General features: G+C 48.6%; 1 protein-coding gene across 1 annotated transcript in view; it reads right to left on the bottom strand.

The window, feature by feature from the left end:
- The window catches only part of LOC142193534 (uncharacterized), a 47,437-nt gene that overhangs the window by 20,436 nt on the left and 8,034 nt on the right, over positions 1 to 18,967 (bottom strand). Inside the window, exons 5-11 of the mRNA XM_075262505.1 lie at positions 9,193 to 9,236; positions 7,489 to 7,599; positions 7,206 to 7,373; positions 6,997 to 7,123; positions 6,785 to 6,882; positions 4,201 to 4,261; positions 2,100 to 3,020 (exon numbers count right to left, since the gene is read on the bottom strand). Of these exons, the coding sequence (XP_075118606.1) occupies positions 2,100 to 3,020; positions 4,201 to 4,261; positions 6,785 to 6,882; positions 6,997 to 7,123; positions 7,206 to 7,373; positions 7,489 to 7,599; positions 9,193 to 9,236 (1,530 nt within the window). The remainder of the gene's footprint in view (positions 1 to 2,099; positions 3,021 to 4,200; positions 4,262 to 6,784; positions 6,883 to 6,996; positions 7,124 to 7,205; positions 7,374 to 7,488; positions 7,600 to 9,192; positions 9,237 to 18,967) is intronic.

The raw sequence follows: 18,967 nt of genomic DNA, 5'->3' as shown, positions 1-18,967 counted from the left end.
GTTTTTTTTTTTGTTTTTTTTGCATATAGTTGTACTATTTTTACACAAAAAAGGCTAGTTCACACGGGGCAAAATGGTCAGGATTTTGATGCGGAATCCGCATCAAAATCTGCCACCTCCCATTGAAATGAATGGGAGCCGATCAAAAAAAAGAAGCGAGCTGCCCTTTCTTCAGGTGGATTCCGCAGCCAATTCAGCTGGGGCGTCCACCTCGCGACACCACCCTCTGGAGTGGGCTCATTCATTTGGGCCTAATCCAGAGAGGCCCCCCCACGCATGTTGCGGTGACCCCATTCAGTTTAGAACGTGCGTCCATAACGGCGTGTGTTACAGCTGAATAGCGCTGCTGCAGACAGTAGCGCAGCTTCTCAGTGGCTAAAGCCATCGGAAATATGTATTTTCTGATGGCTTTAGGCATACCTCCCAACTTTTGAAGATCATGAGGGACAAGATGTGCAAATCTAGCTCCGCCCACTTTTATGTTGACTCCGCCTATTCTCATTCATTTTTCACGTGCTCCCACACAGTATAATCCTCCTACAGTCACCCGTAAATTATATGTCCCCCCTCTATCTCTCCCCCAGTTTCATGTCCCCCATCTGTTCCCCAGTTTCATGTTCCCCCATCTCTGCCCAGAGTTTCATGTCCCTTCATCTCTGCCCCCAGTGTCATGCCGTCCCCCCTTCATCTGCCCAGTTTTATGTCCCTTCATCTCTGCCCCCAGTGTCATGCCGTCCCCCCTTCATCTGCCCAGTTTTATGTCCCTTCATCTCTGCCCCCAGTGTCATGCCGTCCCCCCTTCATCTGCCCAGTTTTATGTCCCTTCATCTCTGCCCCCAGTGTCATGCCGCCCCCCCTTCATCTGCCCATAGTTTCTTGTCCCTCCATCTCTGTTCCCAGTGTCATGCCGTTCCCACCCCTTCATCTTCCCCAGTGTCATGCCGTTCCCCCCCCCCTCATCTGCCCCCAGTTTCATAGGCCCCTTCATTATGTTCCACCTTAATGTTTAAAACAAAAAGACCCCACTTATACTCACCTTCCAACGATCCGCAGCCGCTCTCTCTGCAGTCTCGCTTATTCATATACTTGTAGGCGCGATGTGACGTCATCACATCGCGGCTACACATGCGGAAGCCGCAGCACAGCGGTAAGGCGGGAGCTGGCTGTGACAGCTCCTGCTTTAATCGCTTGTGTGTTCAACTCAGGGCTCGTTCACATCAGCGTTGTGAACTCCATTCTGCAGGTTTCCGTCTACTCCCTAAAACAGAGGCAGGAGACGGAAACCTGCAGGACTCTTTCATTTGAATGGGTGAGAGAGATGTCCGGCCGTGAGCGGCGGTGAGCGTTTTATGCTCTCCGCCGCGAAACCGGGTTTTATAATCCGGACACAGAGTCGGACATGCAGTACTCTGTGTCTGGATAAAAAAATCCGGTTTCGCGGCGGAGAGCATAAAACGCTCACTGCCGCACCCGGTCTGTGCTTTCCGTCTTCTGGCATGCAGAAGACGGAAAGCACAGAACGGAAAGAAGAACGCTAGTGTGAACCTAGCGTCATCAGTGTCCTCCAGGCGCCGATCATTGAAACCGGAACATACCTCCCAGCGACCGGGACGGTTGGGAGGTATGCTTTAGGAGACCCCTGTGTTTTGGTAGTTTGACCCCCACCGGTGTCGCGATGCACAGATTGAGAACCACTGCTCTCTACAGTTAATGTATGCACAGATAATCTGGTATGACAATTCTGAAGGGAAGTGATGCCTGAAAGGCCTCATTCTCATTAGATGAAACCTACTGTTAAATTGTAAGACCTGTTAGATTGCTGTGAGGTCAGAGAGAAGACTTCACACATGCCAGAGAGTTTTGTGTATTTTATTTTCTCCGCCCAGACTTTCCCCCTCTCTCAAAGGGAACTTAAGGAGCTCACAATGAATAAGGTGAGATACCTAGTTTGGGGATCATAATCAAATGCTCCCACAACAAGAGACATGTAGGCCTTCATACTCTAGTCTCTCAGTTTCTGAATACAATCCATTAGACCCAACCTGGTTGGATGTGGCTGTGACAGAAATGGTTTTTGATATTGTAGTCAGGTATTTAGTCTATAGATCCGAGGGCAGCAGGTTCTGACAAATGCTTCTCCTCTGCGTGCGTGTTCAGATGTCGCAAAAGACTTATTCTATGTTTAAAACTTTTCCCACATTGCGAACATGGATATGGCTTCTCTCCTGTGTGATTATTCATATGTGTCCTCAGACTTGAACTATGTTTAAAACATTTCCCACATTGCGAACATGAATATGGCTTCTCTCCTGTGTGAGTTCTCAGATGGCCCACAAGAGTAAATTTCTGGGTAAAACATCTCCCACATTCTGGACATGAATAGCGCTTCTCTCCTGTGTGAATTCTCTGGTGCACTGTAAGACTTGAACTCTGGGTAAAACATTTCCCACATATCTTACATGGATACTGATTTTTCCCTGTGTGCTTTCTTCCATGTAGCGTAAGAGACGATTTATCAGCAAACGATTTCCCACACTCTGAACATGAATATGGCTTCTCTCCTGTGTGAGTTCTCAGATGCACCACAAGACTTGCCTTTGTGGTTAAACCTTTCCCACATTCTGAACATGAATATGGCTTCTCACTCGTGTGAGTCCTTAGATGTACCTTGAGACCCGATTTTACGCTGAAACATTTCCCACATATCGAACATGAATATGGCTTCTCTCCTGTGTGAAGTGTCTGATGTTTTGTCAGAGCTGCTTGCTGGGTAAAACTTTTTCCACATTCCCCACATGAATATGGCCTCTCTCCTGTGTGGATTCTTAGATGAGCTGCGAGATAGGTTTTGCTGGAAAAACAAATCCCACATACCATACACGAAAATGGCTTCCCTCCCGTGTGAATTTTTTGATGTTTTACAAGACCTGTTTTCTGGGTAAAACATTTCCCACATTCTGAACATGAATGTTGTTTTTCCTGTGGCTTCTGAATTTCACCCAGTCTCATGCAGTCTTTACCTAGAACAAGAAACAATAGATTTCCCAATCAAAATGGTAATATGTCCGCTTGTGAATTAGGGGCCCCGGTGGTCTTATCAGATCTCCCCTCTCAGATTGGAATGATCTATCATGTACGAACACCATAGACGTAGCAGGACTGAATGTGTGGGGGAAAACAAGTAGCAGAGCTGTGTGTGTGTAGAAATGTGGATGTAGCAGAGCGGAGTGTGTGTAGTAATGTGGATGTAGCAGAGCGGTGTATGTGTAGTAATGTGGATGTAGCAGAGCTGAGTGTGTGTAGTAATGTGGTAGGGCTGAGTGTGTGTAGTAATGTGGATGTAGCAGACTTGTGTGTAGTAATGTGGATTAGCAGAGCTGTGTGTGTAGTAATGTGAATGTTGTAGGGCTGTGTGTGTAGTAATGTGGAAGTAGTAGGGCTGTGTGTGTGTAGTAATGTGGATGTAGTAGGGCTGTGTGTGTGTAGTAATGTGGATGTAGTAGGGCTGTGTGTGTGTAGTAATGTGGATGTAGTAGGGCTGTGTGTGTGCAGTAATGTGGATGTAACAGAGCTGTGTGTGTAGTAATGTGGATGTAGTAGGGCTGTGTGTGTAGTAATGTGGATATAGCAAAGCTGAGTATATGAAGGAGAATGTGGAAATAGAGTTGAATGTATGGGGGGACAGGTTGGAAAGAAATGTGAGGGAGACAGAGAACGTGGTAGAGCTGTTTGCGCAGCAAAGAAAAAAATCTGGGCAGCAGTGTTGTATGTGGAGGTGAAAACATGGAGGTGGCAGCGCTGGGTGTAGGGAAGTGGAGGATGTAGATGTGTGTGAATGTAACATAGGCAGAACAGAGGCAATATACAGCTGCAAACCATAAGAGAGGCCAAATACAACTGACTTGTTTTGGCACTAGGTACAGTAATGGCGGAGGGGGTCCCAAATGAAAGTCTCGTCCATAAGTTTGGGAGCCACAGACCTAGCCTAAATGTCACAAAACATCCCTCTGAGCCTTACAGTAAGTCGCCATGTAGAGATCGACTGATCCAACTCACTGGAAGAGGAAAACAGACCCAGATCAGCAGATCTCTATGTGATCTACATTGGATCCACCGGGAGGCAGGTGGAAAGGGTTAAGTCATCTCAGCCTACGACGTATAAAGGCAGAATAAGACACAAGACGCAGGACGGGCTCTTACCAGTCACCGACACCGATGATGTGAGTTCTTCTAGTCCACGGAGAGCTTCATTGGAACAGATCTGCAACGATAAAGGAGGTGAGGACTAAATATTATATAGAATAACCCCAATTTATCAAACGTCCGGGCAAAAAGGAGCCGCTTATACCCTGTGGGGTCAGTGATGGGGGAGCAAAGGAGGCCCAAATACTGTGTGCTGGGGTATAAGGGGCCATTATACTGTGTTTGTGTGTGTATATACTGTATGTGTATGTATACGGGCATAAGTAGGGCATTATACTGTGTCTGTGGGCATAAGGGGCATAAGGGGCCTGTTATAAGGGGTGTGTGTATATATGTGTATGTATAAGGGCATAAAGGGGTCATTATACTGCGTTTTGGGCATTACCGGGGCCATAATAATTATGTGTATGTGTGTAAGGGCATAAGGGGGCCATTATACTGTATGTGGGGATATAGGGGGGCCATTATATTGTATGTGGGGATATAGGGGGGCCATTATATTGTATGTGGGGATATAGGGGGGCCATTATATTGTATGTGGGGATATAGGGGGGCCATTATATTGTATGTGGGGATATGGGGGGGCCATTATATTGTATGTGGGGATATAGGGGGGCCATTATATTGTATGTGGGGATATAGGGGGGCCATTATATTGTATGTGGGGATATAGGGGGGCCATTATATTGTATGTGGGGATATAGGGGGGCCATTATATTGTATGTGGGGATATAGGGGGGCCATTATATTGTATGTGGGGATATAGGGGGGCCATTATATTGTATGTGGGGATATAGGGGGGCCATTATATTGTATGTGGGGATATAGGGGGGCCATTATATTGTATGTGGGGATATAGGGGGGCCATTATATTGTATGTGGGGATATGGGGGGGCCATTATATTGTATGTGGGGATATAGGGGGGCCATTATATTGTATGTGGGGATATAGGGGGGCCATTATATTGTATGTGGGGATATAGGGGGGCCATTATATTGTATGTGGGGATATGGGGGGGCCATTATATTGTATGTGGGGATATAGGGGGGCCATTATATTGTATGTGGGGATATAGGGGGGCCATTATATTGTATGTGGGGATATGGGGGGGCCATTATATTGTATGTGGGGATATAGGGGGGCCATTATATTGTATGTGGGGATATAGGGGGGCCATTATATTGTATGTGGGGATATAGGGGGGCCATTATATTGTATGTGGGGATATAGGGGGGCCATTATATTGTATGTGGGGATATGGGGGCCATTATACTCTTGTACCGCAGACTCCCCACCAGCTACCCCCGTGACATCTATTCTGAAGGCTATATTATGTTATGTTAGGCCCTCAGCGGTTCCAGCAGTTCGGCCGCAGCAAAACCAAATCCAATTTCATTTTTTGTCCCATCTTTTAGAGGAACACACTGCCGCTGTATGAGGTGCGACATAAAGGGGCCCACAGAAGCTCTGCCACCCAGGGGCCCCCCACCCATAAACCTGCTGCCAGGTGCCCATGTGGTGTAGGGGCCATAGAGGTTATCAGGTCACAGCATGGGCGCCATACCATCTACTGTTAACCCTTCACACCCAGCATGGCACAGGTAGCAGACGAGCAGGCGTTGGGATGGAGCCCAGCAGTGAAAGGGTTACGCAAAGCCGCCTTATCTTAGGTAATACCCCTCCCTGTAACCCTTTCGCTGCTGGCCCGATCTGATGCCAGGTTTTCTGCTCACTGCATGGCACAGAGTGCTAAGGGTTAACCCCAGAGTAAATACAGTATAGATAATATCAGGGATCAAGGAGAGGGGGAGGGAGAAGAAGGAGACATCCAAGAAGGAGGAAAAGTCCAGGCCAAACAGACATGGTGGGGGAGGGGATGTGCATGAGACCTGGATGTTAAGGGCAAAAATATTGATATTTTTCTGAATATTTCCTGTATTTTGTCCTCGCAGTTTTTGCATTTTTTTTCCTTTTTTGCTATTTTTAGTGTTTTTGAACATACAGGTGAAAAAGGAGTTTTCTGTACCCAAAAAATGTTTCATACCAATGAGCCATCCACAGGACAGGTCTCCAGTAAGTGACCTGTGGGGGTCTGACGTATGGACCCCCCCATGGATCGGCCCATACATTGTATATCGGGGGTTCCAGAGAATTACAGCGATGCGCCTATTACTGGAGTATGGACATTCTGCATAGACTCCCCATCACCAACCCCTGGAAGCTGCCGCAACAGCTGATCTTCGCTGGGTCCATGTGCCATCAGTATGGGAAATCCTTTCAGGGCCAGAAAACCCAAATACATTTGTTTCATTTGTAAAATGTAAAAACCCCACCAAAAACTGCACCACAACTGCACAGTGTGAAGGCAGCCTCAAAGTTACCCCATTCTAAAGTTCCCACCCAGCACCCCAAAAGTATAATGCTTTCCAGCTGCCCCCACACACAGTAGAACGCACCCCAGTGGCTCCCCAATGGACCCAACAATGTAATGCACCCCAGTGGCTCCAATCAGTATAATAACTCCCGAGTTGCCCAACATAATTATGCCATTTATAAAATTAAAAAAAATTCTTCATCTACCTGACAATCTGGAGGGACATTGGGATCTTCTTCTTTACACTCCTGGGGATATGGAGGACGGGGACATCTCTGTGGTGGCTCTGTGTGACTGGCTCCATCTATAGGGAATATACACAGGGACTGAATACATTGTCTATATGTGATGAGCAGGTGATGGGGGAATCTTGGGGACCTCATACCTGGTCTCCTCTATCAGGAAGGTCTCCTCTTACCCGGCGGTGATGTGAGGGGCTGCTGATCCTCCATCATGGCCTCCTTGTACAGATCCTTGTGTCCTTCTAAATACTCCCACTCCTCCATGGAGAAATAGACAGTGACGTCCTGACACCTTATAGGAACCTGACAACACAATGACACAGTCATCCCCAGAGCCCTCCTTGGTGTTCTTGTAGAAGGTCCCACCATTCCCAGCAGCGCTCACCTCTCCGCTCAGCAGCTCAGTGATCCTGCTGGTAAGTTCTAGGATCTTCTGCTCATGTCTCAGTGAATGTGGTGGAGACTCGGTGATGGGGCTCGGGGTCCTGCTCCATCCTCCTGACACACGGGGTGTCACACACTCACCACACGACTTCTTCACTACTGTGTAATCCTGTGTATGGTGAGACACTACAGGTCACTACAGAGAGTCTAAGAATCCTTCACCTGTCCAGTCATTCACCTGCTTTATTCCTAGAGATAAGAGCCATGTCCTGGGAGACTCTCACCTCTCCAGTGATCCAGTAGATCATCTCCAGGGTGAGGTCTAGTATCCTGGCCGCCATGTGGCTTCTCTCCATCTCCATCCTCGGTGGCTCATTGATGGAAAGGACCATGGTCTTTCACGTGAATTTGTACCTGCGAGACTCCTGGACCTAAGAAGGGAAACTAAGGAATGAGTCCAAGTCACATCTGGAGGAACATCTTGGATTGTATCACTGATCAGGAATTAGAGGGACTACTCATAGTATACAATGTGGTGCGGACCCAAACAGTCAAAACTGGGACACAAACTGGATAATTTAGAAAAAACAGGAACAATAAATAAACCTTCACTTCAGGCAAAAATATTACAAATTCCTGCCTGTCCGAGCAACTAACTAAACAGAAGTAACCACCTTACTATTCATGTGGCTTACTAGCAGCCACACAAAAACACAAGCACAATTTGCTCACCGGTCTCAGGGTTACAGGACAGACCCCGACACCTCCTCATTTCTTGGATCTGTTCTGTCCTGTGACTCGCACTTACGCTGAGGCTACTCCAGACCGGCCCTGGACCACACATAAGTCAGGAATCTGGGGCGGATATAGTGGGACTCCAGCACTCTGCCTGTCACCTTCTCACGACCACCTCGGTCCCTCACGTTAATAGCTATATTAATATTAATGGGTTTCAGGATGACCATTGTAAATTAAGACCATAACATAACGGGAAAGACAAAAATGTCCCCAAAAATAAGATTCCTCAGATGATGATATCAGTCGTAACCTGAAGCTCACAACACCAAACCCATAAGGGTCCTAACTACTCCGACCCATCTAGATATCGGTTTATTCTAATGGGAGAGCGAGACTTTCAGGACCCTCCGGGTCCACGGCCTTGTAGGGACTAGTATAGATATAGGAGACTTCACAGAGAAGCTGTAAATCACTGTCTATGATGGTGACTGCAGCGTATTCGGGGCCTGTAGAGTAGACAGCGCGCTCGAAAAATAACATGGAGCCGCTGTCACCTGGCGTCCATAGGAGTAGGCACCTATAAGGGACATACAGGACATGTAGTACCGCACTATACAGCACAGAGGCGCCACTAGTCAGCCAGTCAGTGCAGGTGCTCCACTAATACAGGGGTTTACCAGTGAGATGACCCCGAACCTCCAGCCAAGCTCTATGTGGAGTCCGCACTCACGTATCGTACACCAGTCCTAACAAAGGGCCCGACAGGCGCAGGGCGGTAGATTTAACAAGTGAACTCTGGCGTATAATAAATATACTGTAAGGTGTCCTGCAAGTGGTGAGCGGAGCGAAGAGGAATTATCACACATGAACCCCCCGAAAACCGGCGTAGATGGATAATACATTTCCTGCATTGTAACTTGTAGGACCAGTATACAGGGATACAGACAGTGCACAACATACAGCAGCCAGATCTGGTCTCCCAGGGCAGTATATAGGTTATACGTCCTCCTCCTCCTACCGTACAGTCAGTCATACTCTCATCCTCCCCCCTGGACATTAGGAGTAGTAGTTGTCCCTATCACTGCTCTGCCCGCAGGACGTCTCTCCCCTCCGTCTCCCATTTACCCTCCACTTCATATTGTTCCCAGTCAGTCCCCCAGTACTGCAGACTCTTAAAGGGAACCTACATTGCTGCTGAAAAATAGAACAAAACCCAGAGACTGATGGAATAGCCGGCAGTGTGTGCTTACCTCTGCTCTCCAGCCCTGCTGCCGCCTGTCTCTGCTTCCTCCAGCTATTTACAATCCACAGAGATCCAGTGGGTGGGAATCATTGCAAGGATCTGCCCGCCCCTCTGTGCTGCTGTGAGCACTAATACACATCAGAATACAGGGGCCTTCACTGCACCAGCCACAATAGCAATCCCCAGGTCTGAGCCAACATACAAGTGTGTAATGCTGCAGAGCTGGATCCAGCAGACGGAGAGCCAGGAATAGAGGAAATACATCACACATAGCAGGGGAAACCAGGAGGAGTGCAAGAGGAATCCGAACTATAGGGAATGGACTGTAACCAGGAGGAGTGCAAGAGGAACCCGAACTACAGGGAATGGAATGTAACCAGGAAAAGTGCAAGAGGAATCCGAACTACAGGGAATGGACTATAACCAGGAGGAGTGCAAGAGGAATCTGAACTACAGGGAATGGACTGTAACCAGGAGGAGCGCAAGAGGAATCTGTACTACAGGCAATGGACTGTAACCAGGAGGAGTGCAAGAGGAATCCGAACTACAGGGAATGGACTGTAACCAGGAGGAGTGCAAGAGGAATCCGAACTACAGGCAATGGACTGTAACCAGGAGGAGTGCAAGAGGAATCCGAACTACAGGGAATGGACTGTAACCAGGAGGAGTGCAAGAGGAATCCGAACTACAGGGAATGGACTGTAACCAGGAAAAGTGCAAGAGGAATCCAAACTACAGGGAATGGACTGTAACCAGGAAGAGTGCAAGAGGAATCCGAACTACAGGGAATGGACTGTAACCAGGAGGAGTGCAAGAGGAATCCGAACTATAGGGAATGGACTGTAACCAGGAAAAGTGCAAGAGGAATCCGAACTACAGGGAATGGACTGTAACCAGGAAAAGTGCAAGAGGAATCCGAACTACAGGGAATGGACTGTAACCAGGAAAAGTGCAAGAGGAATCCGAACTACAGGGAATGGACTGTAACCAGGAGGAGTGCAAGAGGAATCCGAACTATAGGGAATGGACTGTAACCAGGAAAAGTGCAAGAGGAATCCGAACTACAGGGAATGGACTGTAACCAGGAAGAGTGCAAGAGGAATCTGAACTACAGGGAATGGACTGTAACCAGGAGGAGTGCAAGAGGAACCCAAACTACAGGGAATGGACTGTAACCAGGAAGAGTGCAAGAGGAACCCAAACTACAGGGAATGGACTGTAACCAGGAAGAGTGCAAGAGGAATCCGAACTACAGGGAATGGACTGTAACCAGGAGGAGTGCAAGAGGAATCTGTACTACAGGGAATGGACTGTAACCAGGAGGAGTGCAAGAGGAATCTGAACTACAGGGAATGGACTGTAACCAGGAGGAGTGCAAGAGGAATCTGTACTACAGGGAATGGACTGTAACCAGGAGGAGTGCAAGAGGAATCCGAACTATAGGGAATGGACTGTAACCAGGAAAAGTGCAAGAGGAATCCGAACTACAGGGAATGGACTGTAACCAGGAAAAGTGCAAGAGGAATCCGAACTACAGGGAATGGACTGTAACCAGGAAAAGTGCAAGAGGAATCCGAACTACAGGGAATGGACTGTAACCAGGAGGAGTGCAAGAGGAATCCGAACTATAGGGAATGGACTGTAACCAGGAAAAGTGCAAGAGGAATCCGAACTACAGGGAATGGACTGTAACCAGGAGGAGTGCAAGAGGAATCTGTACTACAGGGAATGGACTGTAACCAGGAGGAGTGCAAGAGGAACCCAAACTACAGGGAATGGACTGTAACCAGGAAGAGTGCAAGAGGAACCCAAACTACAGGGAATGGACTGTAACCAGGAAGAGTGCAAGAGGAATCCGAACTACAGGGAATGGACTGTAACCAGGAGGAGTGCAAGAGGAATCTGTACTACAGGGAATGGACTGTAACCAGGAGGAGTGCAAGAGGAATCTGAACTACAGGGAATCGACTGTAACCAGGAGGAGTGCAAGAGGAATCTGTACTACAGGGAATGGACTGTAACCAGGAAGAGTGCAAGAGGAACCCAAACTACAGGGAATGGATTGTAACCAGGAAGAGTGCAAGAGGAATCCGAACTACAGGGAATGGACTGTAACCAGGAAGAGAGCAAGAGGAATCTGTACTACAGGGAATGGACTGTAACCAGGAGGAGTGCAAGAGGAATCCGAACTACAGGGAAGGGACTGGGACCAGGAGGAGTGCAAGAGGAATCTGAACTACAGGGAATGGACTGTAACCAGGAGGAGTGCAAGAGGAATCCAAACTACAGGGAATGGACTGTAACCAGGAAGAGTGCAAGAGGAATCCGAACTACAGGGAATGGACTGTAACCAGGAAGAGTGCAAGAGGAATCCGAACTACAGGGAAGGGACTGGGACCAGGAGGAGTGCAAGAGGAATCTGTACTACAGGGAATGGACTGTAACCAGGAAGAGTGCAAGAGGAACCCAAACTACAGGGAATGGACTGTAACCAGGAAGAGAGCAAGAGGAATCCGAACTATAGGGAATGGACTGTAACCAGGAGGAGTGCAAGAGGAATCCGAACTACAGGGAATGGACTGTAACCAGGAAGAGTGTGAGAGGAATCCGAACTACAGGGAATAAACTGTAACCAGGAGGAGTGCAAGAGGAATCCGAACTACAGGGAATGGACTGTAACCAGGAAGAGTGCAAGAGGAATCCGAACTACAGGGAATGGACTGTAACCAGGAAGAGAGCAAGAGGAATCCGAACTACAGGGAATGGACTGTAACCAGGAGGAGTGCAAGAGGAATCCGAACTACAGGGAAGGGACTGGGACCAGGAGGAGTGCAAGAGGAATCTGAACTACAGGGAATGGACTGTAACCAGGAGGAGTGCAAGAGGAATCCAAACTACAGGGAATGGACTGTAACCAGGAAGAGTGCAAGAGGAATCCGAACTACAGGGAATGGACTGTAACCAGGAAGAGTGCAAGAGGAATCCGAACTACAGGGAAGGGACTGGGACCAGGAGGAGTGCAAGAGGAATCTGTACTACAGGGAATGGACTGTAACCAGGAAGAGTGCAAGAGGAACCCAAACTACAGGGAATGGACTGTAACCAGGAAGAGAGCAAGAGGAATCCGAACTATAGGGAATGGACTGTAACCAGGAGGAGTGCAAGAGGAATCCGAACTACAGGGAATGGACTGTAACCAGGAAGAGTGTGAGAGGAATCCGAACTACAGGGAATAAACTGTAACCAGGAGGAGTGCAAGAGGAATCCGAACTACAGGGAATGGACTGTAACCAGGAAGAGTGCAAGAGGAATCCGAACTACAGGGAAGGGACTGGGACCAGGAGGAGTGCAAGAGGAATCCGAACTACAGGGAATGGACTGTAACCAGGAAGAGTGCAAGAGGAATCCGAGCTACAGGGAATGGACTGTAACCAGGAAGAGTGCGAGAGGAATCTGAACTACAGGGAATGGATTGTAACCAGGAAGAATGCAAGAGGAATCCGAACTACAGGGAATGGACCGTGACCAGGAGGAGTGCAAGAGGAATCCGAACTACAGGGAATGGACTGTAACCAGGAAGAGTGCAAGAGGAATCCGAACTACAGGGAATGGACTGTAACCAGGAAGAGTGCAAGAGGAATCCGAACTACAGGGAAGGGACTGAGACCAGGAGGAGTGCAAGAGGAATCTGTACTACAGGGAATGGACTGTAACCAGGAAGAGTGCAAGAGGAACCCAAACTACAGGGAATGGACTGTAACCAGGAAGAGAGCGAGAGGAATCTGTACTACAGGAAATGGACCGTGACCAGGAGGAGTGCAAGAGGAATCCGAACTATAGGGAATGGACTGTAACCAGGAGGAGTGCAAGAGGAATCCGAACTACAGGGAATGGACTGTAACCAGGAAGAGTGCGAGAGGAATCCGAACTATAGGGAATGGACTGTAACCAGGAGGAGTACAAGAGGAATCCGAACTACAGGGAATGGACTGTAACCAGGAAGAGAGCAAGAGGAATCCGAACTATAGGGAATGGACTGTAACCAGGAGGAGTGCAAGAGGAATCCGAACTACAGGGAATGGACTGTAACCAGGAAGAGTGTGAGAGGAATCCGAACTACAGGGAATGGACTGTAACCAGGAAGAGTGCGAGAGGAATCTGAACTACAGGGAATGGGCTGTAACCAGGAAGAGAGCAAGAGGAATCCGAACTACAGGGAATGGACTATAACCAGGAGGAGTGCAAGAGGAATCTGAACTACAGGGAATGGACTGTAACCAGGAGGAGTGCAAGAGGAATCCGAACTACAGGCAATGGACTGTAACCAGGAGGAGTGCAAGAGGAATCCGAACTACAGGCAATGGACTGTAACCAGGAAAAGTGCAAGAGGAATCCAAACTACAGGGAATGGACTGTAACCAGGAAGAGTGCAAGAGGAATCCGAACTACAGGGAATGGACTGTAACCAGGAGGAGTGCAAGAGGAATCCGAACTACAGGGAATGGACTGTAACCAGGAAAAGTGCAAGAGGAATCCAAACTACAGGGAATGGACTGTAACCAGGAAGAGTGCAAGAGGAATCCGAACTACAGGGAATGGACTGTAACCAGGAGGAGTGCAAGAGGAATCCGAACTATAGGGAATGGACTGTAACCAGGAAAAGTGCAAGAGGAATCCGAACTACAGGGAATGGACTGTAACCAGGAAAAGTGCAAGAGGAATCCGAACTACAGGGAATGGACTGTAACCAGGAAAAGTGCAAGAGGAATCCGAACTACAGGGAATGGACTGTAACCAGGAGGAGTGCAAGAGGAATCCGAACTATAGGGAATGGACTGTAACCAGGAAAAGTGCAAGAGGAATCCGAACTACAGGGAATGGACTGTAACCAGGAAGAGTGCAAGAGGAATCTGAACTACAGGGAATGGACTGTAACCAGGAGGAGTGCAAGAGGAACCCAAACTACAGGGAATGGACTGTAACCAGGAAGAGTGCAAGAGGAACCCAAACTACAGGGAATGGACTGTAACCAGGAAGAGTGCAAGAGGAATCCGAACTACAGGGAATGGACTGTAACCAGGAGGAGTGCAAGAGGAATCTGTACTACAGGGAATGGACTGTAACCAGGAGGAGTGCAAGAGGAATCTGAACTACAGGGAATGGACTGTAACCAGGAGGAGTGCAAGAGGAATCTGTACTACAGGGAATGGACTGTAACCAGGAGGAGTGCAAGAGGAATCCGAACTATAGGGAATGGACTGTAACCAGGAAAAGTGCAAGAGGAATCCGAACTACAGGGAATGGACTGTAACCAGGAAAAGTGCAAGAGGAATCCGAACTACAGGGAATGGACTGTAACCAGGAAAAGTGCAAGAGGAATCCGAACTACAGGGAATGGACTGTAACCAGGAGGAGTGCAAGAGGAATCCGAACTATAGGGAATGGACTGTAACCAGGAAAAGTGCAAGAGGAATCCGAACTACAGGGAATGGACTGTAACCAGGAGGAGTGCAAGAGGAATCTGTACTACAGGGAATGGACTGTAACCAGGAGGAGTGCAAGAGGAACCCAAACTACAGGGAATGGACTGTAACCAGGAAGAGTGCAAGAGGAACCCAAACTACAGGGAATGGACTGTAACCAGGAAGAGTGCAAGAGGAATCCGAACTACAGGGAATGGACTGTAACCAGGAGGAGTGCAAGAGGAATCTGTACTACAGGGAATGGACTGTAACCAGGAGGAGTGCAAGAGGAATCTGAACTACAGGGAATCGACTGTAACCAGGAGGAGTGCAAGAGGAATCTGTACTACAGGGAATGGACTGTAACCAGGAAGAGTGCAAGAGGAACCCAAACTACAGGGAATGGATTGTAACCAGGAAGAGTGCAAGAGGAATCCGAACTACAGGGAATGGACTGTAACCAGGAAGAGAGCAAGAGGAATCTGTACTACAGGGAATGGACTGTAACCAGGAGGAGTGCAAGAGGAATCCGAACTACAGGGAATGGACTGTAACCAGGAGGAGTGCAAGAGGAATCCGAACTACAGGGAAGGGACTGGGACCAGGAGGAGTGCAAGAGGAATCTGAACTACAGGGAATGGACTGTAACCAGGAGGAGTGCAAGAGGAATCCAAACTACAGGGAATGGACTGTAACCAGGAAGAGTGCAAGAGGAATCCGAACTACAGGGAAGGGACTGGGACCAGGAGGAGTGCAAGAGGAATCTGTACTACAGGGAATGGACTGTAACCAGGAAGAGTGCAAGAGGAACCCAAACTACAGGGAATGGACTGTAACCAGGAAGAGAGCAAGAGGAATCCGAACTATAGGGAATGGACTGTAACCAGGAGGAGTGCAAGAGGAATCCGAACTACAGGGAATGGACTGTAACCAGGAAGAGTGTGAGAGGAATCCGAACTACAGGGAATAAACTGTAACCAGGAGGAGTGCAAGAGGAATCCGAACTACAGGGAATGGACTGTAACCAGGAAGAGTGCAAGAGGAATCCGAACTACAGGGAAGGGACTGGGACCAGGAGGAGTGCAAGAGGAATCCGAACTACAGGGAATGGACTGTAACCAGGAAGAGTGCAAGAGGAATCCGAGCTACAGGGAATGGACTGTAACCAGGAAGAGTGCGAGAGGAATCTGAACTACAGGGAATGGATTGTAACCAGGAAGAATGCAAGAGGAATCCGAACTACAGGGAATGGACCGTGACCAGGAGGAGTGCAAGAGGAATCCGAACTACAGGGAATGGACTGTAACCAGGAAGAGTGCAAGAGGAATCCGAACTACAGGGAATGGACTGTAACCAGGAAGAGTGCAAGAGGAATCCGAACTACAGGGAAGGGACTGAGACCAGGAGGAGTGCAAGAGGAATCTGTACTACAGGGAATGGACTGTAACCAGGAAGAGTGCAAGAGGAACCCAAACTACAGGGAATGGACTGTAACCAGGAAGAGAGCGAGAGGAATCTGTACTACAGGAAATGGACCGTGACCAGGAGGAGTGCAAGAGGAATCCGAACTATAGGGAATGGACTGTAACCAGGAGGAGTGCAAGAGGAATCCGAACTACAGGGAATGGACTGTAACCAGGAAGAGTGCGAGAGGAATCCGAACTATAGGGAATGGACTGTAACCAGGAGGAGTACAAGAGGAATCCGAACTACAGGGAATGGACTGTAACCAGGAAGAGAGCAAGAGGAATCCGAACTATAGGGAATGGACTGTAACCAGGAGGAGTGCAAGAGGAATCCGAACTACAGGGAATGGACTGTAACCAGGAAGAGTGTGAGAGGAATCCGAACTACAGGGAATGGACTGTAACCAGGAAGAGTGCGAGAGGAATCTGAACTACAGGGAATGGGCTGTAACCAGGAAGAGAGCAAGAGGAATCTGAACTACAGGGAATTGACTGGGACCAGGAAGAGTGCGAGAGGAATCTGAACTACAGGTAATGGACTGTAACCAGGAAGAGTGCGAGAGGAATCTGAACTACAGGGAATTGACTGGGACCAGGAAGAGTGCGAGAGGAATCCGAACTACAGGGAATGGACTGTAACCAGGAAGAGTGCGAGAGGAATCCGAACTACAGAGAATGGACTGTAACCAGGAAGAGTGCAAGAGGAATCCGAACTATAGGGAATGGACTGTAACCAGGAAGAGAGCAAGAGGAATCCGAACTACAGAGAATGGACTATAACCAGGAAGAGTGCAAGAGGAATCTGAACTACAGGTAATGGACTGTAACCAGGAAGAGTGCGAGAGGAATCTGAACTACAGGGAATTGACTGGGACCAGGAAGAGTGCGAGAGGAATCCGAACTACAGGGAATGGACTGTAACCAGGAAGAGTGCGAGAGGAATCCGAACTACAGGGAATGGACCGTGACCAGGAGGAGTGCAAGAGGAATCCGAACTACAGGGAATGGACTGTAACCAGGAAGAGTGCAAGAGGAATCCGAACTACAGGGAATGGACTGTAACCAGGAAGAGTGCAAGAGGAATCCGAACTACAGGGAAGGGACTGAGACCAGGAGGAGTGCAAGAGGAATCTGTACTACAGGGAATGGACTGTAACCAGGAAGAGTGCAAGAGGAACCCAAACTACAGGGAATGGACTGTAACCAGGAAGAGAGCGAGAGGAATCTGTACTACAGGAAATGGACCGTGACCAGGAGGAGTGCAAGAGGAATCCGAACTATAGGGAATGGACTGTAACCAGGAGGAGTGCAAGAGGAATCCGAACTACAGGGAATGGACTGTAACCAGGAAGAGTGCGAGAGGAATCCGAACTATAGGGAATGGACTGTAACCAGGAGGAGTACAAGAGGAATCCGAACTACAGGGAATGGACTGTAACCAGGAAGAGAGCAAGAGGAATCCGAACTATAGGGAATGGACTGTAACCAGGAGGAGTGCAAGAGGAATCCGAACTACAGGGAATGGACTGTAACCAGGAAGAGTGTGAGAGGAATCCGAACTACAGGGAATGGACTGTAACCAGGAAGAGTGCGAGAGGAATCTGAACTACAGGGAATGGGCTGTAACCAGGAAGAGAGCAAGAGGAATCTGAACTACAGGGAATTGACTGGGACCAGGAAGAGTGCGAGAGGAATCTGAACTACAGGTAATGGACTGTAACCAGGAAGAGTGCGAGAGGAATCTGAACTACAGGGAATTGACTGGGACCAGGAAGAGTGCGAGAGGAATCCGAACTACAGGGAATGGACTGTAACCAGGAAGAGTGCGAGAGGAATCCGAACTACAGAGAATGGACTGTAACCAGGAAGAGTGCAAGAGGAATCCGAACTATAGGGAATGGACTGTAACCAGGAAGAGAGCAAGAGGAATCCGAACTACAGAGAATGGACTATAACCAGGAAGAGTGCAAGAGGAATCTGAACTACAGGTAATGGACTGTAACCAGGAAGAGTGCGAGAGGAATCTGAACTACAGGGAATTGACTGGGACCAGGAAGAGTGCGAGAGGAATCCGAACTACAGGGAATGGACTGTAACCAGGAAGAGTGCGAGAGGAATCCGAACTACAGAGAATGGACTGTAACCAGGAAGAGTGCAAGAGGAATCCGAACTATAGGGAATGGACTGTAACCAGGAAGAGAGCAAGAGGAATCCGAACTACAGAGAATGGACTGTAACCAGGAAGAGTGCAAGAGGAATCCGAACTATAGGGAATGGACTGTAACCAGGAAGAGTGCGAGAGGAATCCGAACTACAGGGAATGGACTGTCACTGGGACCAGGAAGATCAATGTGTAAGCGGCCAGAAGAAAATGGCCACGGGCAATGGCGTAACTAGAAATGGCAGTGCCCCGTGGCGAACTTTTGACATGGGGCCCCCTCCAAGAAGGGTACATGGGTGTGCAGGCTGTTTGTGAATAAGAGGGTGACGTGGGGTGCAGGGTGTGTATAAGCAAGAGGGGAAATGGGTGTGCAAGCTGTGTGCGAGGAAGAGGGGGGAACTCTCCATTTTACCACACTCCTACATCACCCATTCCCTCCTCTTGTTCACATAGGTCAGAATGGAGGGTGCAGAATGTGAGTAGGAGGGGTACATAGGTGTGCAGGCTGTGTGTGAGAAGGGAAGGAATGGGGGTGCAGACTTTCACACACACAGCCTGCACACCCATGTACCCCTCTTGCTCACAGCCCCTAACCCATTCCCCCCATTGTACACAGACCTGTACAATCCAGGAAGCTCCGCCCACAAAAGACACTGAGTCTATATTAGTAGATTAAAGGACCTTTGATGACGT

Source organism: Leptodactylus fuscus, chromosome 2, assembly GCF_031893055.1.
Source record: "Leptodactylus fuscus isolate aLepFus1 chromosome 2, aLepFus1.hap2, whole genome shotgun sequence".
In the NCBI taxonomy this organism is placed as follows: domain Eukaryota; kingdom Metazoa; phylum Chordata; class Amphibia; order Anura; family Leptodactylidae; genus Leptodactylus; species Leptodactylus fuscus.
The sequence above is the reverse complement of the archived record's forward strand: the minus strand, read 5'-3'. Positions and strand labels throughout refer to the sequence as shown.